Genomic DNA, 6615 nt, shown 5'->3' with positions numbered 1-6615 from the left:
GCACCTGTGTAATATTTGACTGGCTTAGTATTGAATGCGCAATGACAGGGTAGCTATTTTTATATATGGCATTAGGCCCAGTTTAATATAAAAAACAATTTTATACAATATATATAGTAGGGGGTCCCTGCTCCATCTCTCCACCGGTTTGGGGGTCCTTGGCCTGAAAAACGTTGAAGACCCCTGGTATAAAGTATTAGAATAAATGTAGTTTTCACATTTACCACCAGGTGGCAGTATGCGTCTGTAAAAATCCCTGTTTCTCTCCAGCGTCTTCACCTGGAGGTCGAACACTGGGTCCAGTGTCACTCTGACAGGGACTTTGGATTTAACAGTAAAAGACAGATTGTTGTTAAGAGGAGGAATCGAACCTGATTGACAGTCTGGATAAATCTTAATTAGGCAGCAGAGGAAAGAACCGTAACGAGTAATGAACCGGATTCGACAGGAATGGACATGAGTCCTTGTGAAGGTTCAAATCAGAGGTCGACAGAGACGGGGGAGAGAAGTGCACACGTTTGGAGACACTAGAGACATCGAGGACAACGATAGACATATAGGGTAGACAGAGGATAGATGGAGGATATACGTAGAGGGGATACGTAGAGCTACAGAGATTGCATGTGCATGCACTTATGGAGTCTTGAGAGAGGAGCCAGGCCGGGGCGGAGGTGACTAAAGTCAGCCAGGAGTGAGGTCACAGTGGAACTCCATCCACACACATGGACCCACCAACAAGCCAGAGAACCTCAATGCAGTTTTGCGAGTCTCTACAAATGTGGAGTCGTCCTGTCCCAGAGTGACGTCTGTGGTTTTTGCTGATGATACAAAGTGACCCATTGTCCTGGGAGTGTTTTGTCCTCTGGGAATATCTTCGTGTTGCAGACTTAGATATGATATCGATTATTGATTATTGATGATTGATTGAATAAGCATCATTAATGAGGTTTGTTTAAGTTAATATAAAGTAGGATTTATTCTGTGTGGCCGGTTGTCTGTTGTCTTGCTAAAGCAAACACAAAAGATATCAAGATGCTTATGAATCTTTACAGAGGCCATAGAAGAAAATTGTGAACAGTTAACAAACCTTAGTGCGCACACCACCACCAAGGTCCAGCTGTCTGTGTGTGAAACCACATTTATACAAACTAGATTACTATTTGCTGCTGCACTAAATAACACACAGCTTCATCACTGCTTCAGCAGAAGGATAAAGGTCAAAGGTCAGATTAGTCTGACGGGAAATTCTGCACAACTGATTAACAAACCCTGAAAATACCCGACAGGAAGTAAAGCTGTTGTTTAAACAGTCCACGGATACACAAATTATCAAATTACTGTGAATTGAAATGTGTATTTTAAGGCAGATCCAGGAGCAGGAAAACAAAGTAAATATACCTGAGTTCAGTAAATATATGATCCGTCAGTTTCTCTAAAGATAATAGAATTAAATCTGGGAAAAGTGCAGCTGTGGAGAAAGAGTGTCTCTCAGTTCAAATAATAAACATGTGTATAAATAATATACAGCTATTGAGTATTTTTTACATATAAATGTTTTCATCAGTTGGACCAACCGTCTTCTGTAATAAAAGAGAAAACCCTTCATCTCAATGAAAAATCTTTATTATTTATTCAATAATATATTTGTAAGAAAAGTCAGTCTGGAGTAGAGGGAAAGGGAGGGAGGGAAGGGCGGTGTGGGGGTGGGGGGGAGGGAGGGAAGGGCGATGTGGAGGGGGGGATGGGGGGGTAAGGGATGTGATGATTGACAGGTCAGAAGCAGCAGCAACAGCTCCACCATTTCCCCGTCGTTGTTCCTTCTTCCTCATTATTTTCCTTCTCTATCTTCTTCCTTTCTTTCCTCTCCATCTTCTCCCTCTTCTTTGTTTCCTGTTTCTCCCTCTTTTCGATCTCGTTCTTTTCCTTCTCTATCTTCTTCCTTTCTTTCCTCTCCATCTCCTCCCTCTTCTTTGTTTCCTGTTTCTCCTTCTTTTCGATCTCGTTCTTTTCCTTCTCTATCTTCTTCCTTTCTTTCCTCTCCATCTCCTCCCTCTTCTTTGTTTCCTGTTTCTCCTTCTTTTCGATCTCGTTCTTTTCCTTCTCTATCTTCTTCCTTTCTTTCCTCTCCATCTCCTCCCTCTTCTTTGTTTCCTGTTTCTCCTTCTTTTCGATCTCCTTCTTTTCCTTCTCTATCTTCTTCACTTCTTTCTTCTCCATCTCCTCCATCTTCTTGCTTTCCTGTTTCTCCTTCTTCTCCTGCTTCTTCTTCTCCTCCATCTCCCTTTTCACCTTCATCTCCTGCTTTTTCTTCTCCTTCTTCATGCTCTGCTTGTCATTCTCTGAGGGGACTTCCTGAAAAGACAGAGACAATATGAGTTTAACTCTTTTTCTTTTTCAAAGTCTATACCTCAAACAAACCTACGATCCATAAGATTCAAATCATGAGCTGATGGAACTTACTTGAAGCTCCCTCTGACGGGGGTTCTCATCAATCAGCTCCGTTGGGGTGAAGCTTTCCTCTATCAGCTCATTCCGGGTGAGGCTGATATCATCCAGCTCCTCCAGGGCCTCCAGCGTCCCAGGTGAGGCAGGAGACTCCATCAGCTCCACCATCTTTCCCTCTGTTTCGCAGGTGAGGCTGCTGGTGGCGGTCTGCTCCTTCAGGGTGGAGTGTTCACCATCCAGCTCCATCAGGGCAAAGTTTTCTTCCACTTGTGTCCTCAGAAGGGGATTTTCATTCATCTGCTCCTTCAGCTGAGGGATGGCAGCTTTCAGCTCCCTCAGGGCGGAGCTATCCAGATGGGGGTGTTCATCCACCAGCTCCTTCATGGCAGTGACCTTAGCAATCAGCTCCTTCAGGAGGAAGAAGTATTCAGCCTCTGGGTCCTTCAGGGCAGAGTATTCGTTCAGAAGCTCCCTCTGGCGGGGGTTCTTATCTATCAGCTCCGTCGGGGTGAAGCTTTCCTCCATCAGCTCAACCAGAGTGAGGCTGATATCATCCAGCTCCTGCAGGGCCTCCAGCGTCCCAGGTGAGGCAGGAGACTCCATATGCTCCACCATCTTTCCCTCTGTTTCGCAGGTGAGGCTGCTGGTGGCGGTCTGCTCCTTCGGGGTGGAGTGTTCACCATCCAGCTCCATCAGGGCAAAGTTTTCTTCCACTTGTGTCCTCAGAAGGGGATTTTCATTCATCTGCTCCTTCAGCTGAGGGATGGCAGCTTTCAGCTCCCTCAGGGCGGAGCTATCCAGATGGGGGTGTTCATCCACCAGCTCCTTCATGGTAGTGAACTGGGCAATCAGCTCCCTCAGGAGGAAGATGTCTTGAGCCTCTGGGTCCTTCAGGGCAGAGTATTCCTTCAGAAGCTCCCTCTGACGGGGGTTCTTATCCATCAGGTTCTCTGTCGGGGTGAAGCTTTCCTCCATCATCTCAATCAGGGTGAGGCTTATAACATCCAGCTCCTGCAGGGCCTCCAGCGTCTGAACCAGGAGGGTTGGGCTGGGGTCCTGCAGAGTACTGCTGCTGGTGCACTCTTGTTCCTCGGCCATGTCTGTTGAGATGATGATCCTCTGCATGTTGCTTAGCAGGTGCTGCAGTGGGTCCAAGTTGTACGAAGGGTTTGAAGAGCGATTTCTTGCGTATCTGCTTTCTTCTGTCGGTGTCGTCAGTGGCGGTGATTGGAAGTCACAGGTGAGATGTATCTCGTGTGTCTCTCGTTGAATCGCACTTGTCCTGACGGTGGCTCCACTCAGAGATGTGGCTCCTTATATAGGAGATATTTGGCTTTGATCTGTTCCTCAACTCCACTCAGCTTCACAGGTTCAAAGTTTCAAAGCTTCAATGTTTGCCTAAAAAGCTTTGAAGAGTAAATTGGCTTTGAACTATTTCATAACTGTGAAAAACTGGTGGTTGTCATGTGACCTGGACTGACATACATGTGGTGCATGAAAAAGTAACACAAATAACAACACTTAAATAAAGCATATGTAATATTATAATAACAAGTATGTTTGATCCATCAGATGATCTGAATCCAGATACAGGACACCAGGGATGCAGTTAATTAATCTGTACATTTCCTGAATCATCTTGTCTACAAAATGCAAGAAATAAATAATAACTTTACAGTGAAATAGTAAATAAAAAGACCCAGAGGTCAAGATAACATCTTCAAATGTCTGTTTTTTGTTTGTACAACAGTTTATTTTCATACACGACAAAGAAAAGCATCAAATCCAAACACAAAAGAAGCTGAAACCCGAAAAAATTATTTGATTATAAAAGATATTAGTCTCCGAGTCACCTCCACACATTTCCTCTAAAGTGTCTGGTACTTTTTATAATAAGAATACGAATTATAATAAGATTCTGTTTATTATAAGAATAACAAACACATTAAAACACAGTTTCAAGGTTCTTTACAATTAAAAAATTGAAGTCAAACATTAGGAAACAATTAAAAGCAACTTGACAACATTACAGCACAAATCTTACAGAAGAGAGGAGTAAAAACAAAATGATTTAAAATATAATAAAAGAATTTGAAAAAACGTTGGTGGGATTTAGCTGTTTATCAATAACTCATCAAATCTGTTCCCTGGCCTCAAGTCGAGCATTTCAGGTTTTTTTTTACAGGTTATCTTTAAAGTTTTATCTTATCTCATCTGTAGAAATCCTTAAATGTGATCATTTAACTCCAGGTTGTGTTTTCCTGTGTGTTTGTAGCTGGAAGTTTAGTGAACAAACAGAACTGCTTCGACGACTTCCAGTGGGCAGCAGAGTATCTGATCCAGGAGAAGTTCACCAGCGCCAGTCGCATCGCCATCAACGGGGCCTCTAACGGAGGGCTGCTGGTGGGTGAGTGGGTCTCAGCTGGAAGGAGTGAGGAGGAGGAGCACGACGGTTTCACACAGTGAGGGAGATTTGTTTAAGTATTAATGATTATTAGTTTGTAGCTTAAGAAGTAATTAGAGGAATGTGATGGGTTAGATGTCATCATGAAGAGAAGAGTGAAAGAAAAAAATACAGTAAAAAAGTTAAGAATTAAATAAAATACTGACAAACAGGGGATGAAGAAGCTTTAATTATAAATACCAAGCAACAACTTTACTATCAAATCAGAGATACTCATCCTTGTGCCTTTTTGAAACAGCTTTTAATGTAGAATAATTAAATGCACTTAAATATGACATTTCTTTGAAAGCTTCAATAAAATCTCTGTTTGGACTGACTTCTGCTTCCCGATGATTTAAATAGTGTCTTCTAAGGTAAATGTAACTAGATCTGTTCAGTTTAGAGGTGAACAACTTACAAAGGTATTCTGATACCAAACATCTGTAAGTTGTCTTTACATTAAATAGTATAAAGCAGAGGTCTTCAACAGGGGGTCCGCGGGGGGGGTCGTGAAATGTTTGGTTGATTATTCAATTTTTTATATTTTTTATAATTTTTTATTTATTTTCTAACCAACTTTTTTCCCAAATTTAAATGTGTTTAAATACACATTAACATGCATCCGACATATTGAGAGGCTGATTTGACCCTCTGCCTGACAACCTCCATCAGTCCAAGGTTAGATAAGTTGTGTGCTACCCATCAGGGTACGACATCTCACTGATGTGGGAGTATGTGTGGCATCCACAGATGGTTTGAGGATTCACTGTCTCTTCTGCATGTATGTTTAAAATAAAAACATGAATCTGTGAATTACTTTAATAGCTCAGTGTTGTATGCAAGATGGATGTTTATAAATGGCAGTGGCATGGCCACCCTGTATCGTGCACATGTTTAAATTAAAAACATGAACATATGCACCCGTGTAATATTTGACTGGCTTAGTATTGAATGCTCAATGACAGGGTAGCTATTTTTATATATGGCACTAGGCCAAGTTTAATATAAAAAACAATTTTATACAATATATATAGTAGGGGGTCCCTGCTCCATCTCTCCACCAGTTTGGGGGTCCTTGGCCTGAAAAACGTTGAAGACCCCTGATCTACATGAACCTGTGCCTCTCTCTAGCTCCACCTCCACACTCTCCCTGGTAAAGACACGTCTGTGGCCATGAAAGAGTCTTTCACCTCAGCTCCACTGTAGATTTTACCAATGCAGCGTAAAAACCCAGCGACGTCCCAGGAGACTGAGTTTTTCCTCGTCCGTGCATGAAAAGGCTGATTATGCTACAGCTGCACATCACAGAGAGAAAGAGTGAACTCAGACCAAGTGAGACACTCACGTCCTGGTTTGTGTCTGAATGATCCTCATGTCTTTTAACCCTGACTTATTCTTCTCCTACAGCTCAGAAGACACATTGATTTTAAGAAACATAAATTGTGAGGGTGCTACAGACAATTCTACAGGTTGACGAATCCCTATGGTCAATTTTGGTTTAGAGCATTAGAAGAGAATATTTGTAGGTAAATATGAAGCTACAGTGATCAGACAGAAGACAAAAATAAAATATAATCAGATCCAGTTCCCTGTGACCCTAAAGGATAAGTGATATAATGGCAGAACATTTTTTTTTTTTCTTAACCTCAACTTGTGCAGATCAAGTTTGAGTGAAACTTAAAAAAAATTATTAGCTATTATACTATTAGCTTTGTTTTTGCAGCAGG

At 42.0% G+C, this 6615-nt stretch overlaps 1 protein-coding gene across 1 annotated transcript; it reads right to left on the bottom strand.

The window, feature by feature from the left end:
* Positions 1–1773: 1773 nt before the first annotated feature.
* Positions 1774–2575, bottom strand: LOC128461430 (uncharacterized). Its single transcript, XM_053446355.1, has 2 exons — positions 2461–2575; positions 1774–2352 (listed from the first exon to the last, which is right to left on the bottom strand). The coding sequence occupies exon 2, from the start codon at positions 2320–2322 to the stop codon at positions 1774–1776; it is 549 nt and encodes a 182-aa protein (XP_053302330.1). The 5' UTR covers positions 2323–2352; positions 2461–2575.
* Positions 2576–6615: the final 4040 nt, after the last annotated feature.

The sequence above is a fragment of the Pleuronectes platessa genome, chromosome 18 (assembly GCF_947347685.1).
Source record: "Pleuronectes platessa chromosome 18, fPlePla1.1, whole genome shotgun sequence".
Lineage (NCBI taxonomy): Eukaryota > Metazoa > Chordata > Actinopteri > Pleuronectiformes > Pleuronectidae > Pleuronectes > Pleuronectes platessa.
Note: the sequence above shows the minus strand (reverse complement) of the source record. Positions and strands in the feature narration are given on the sequence as shown.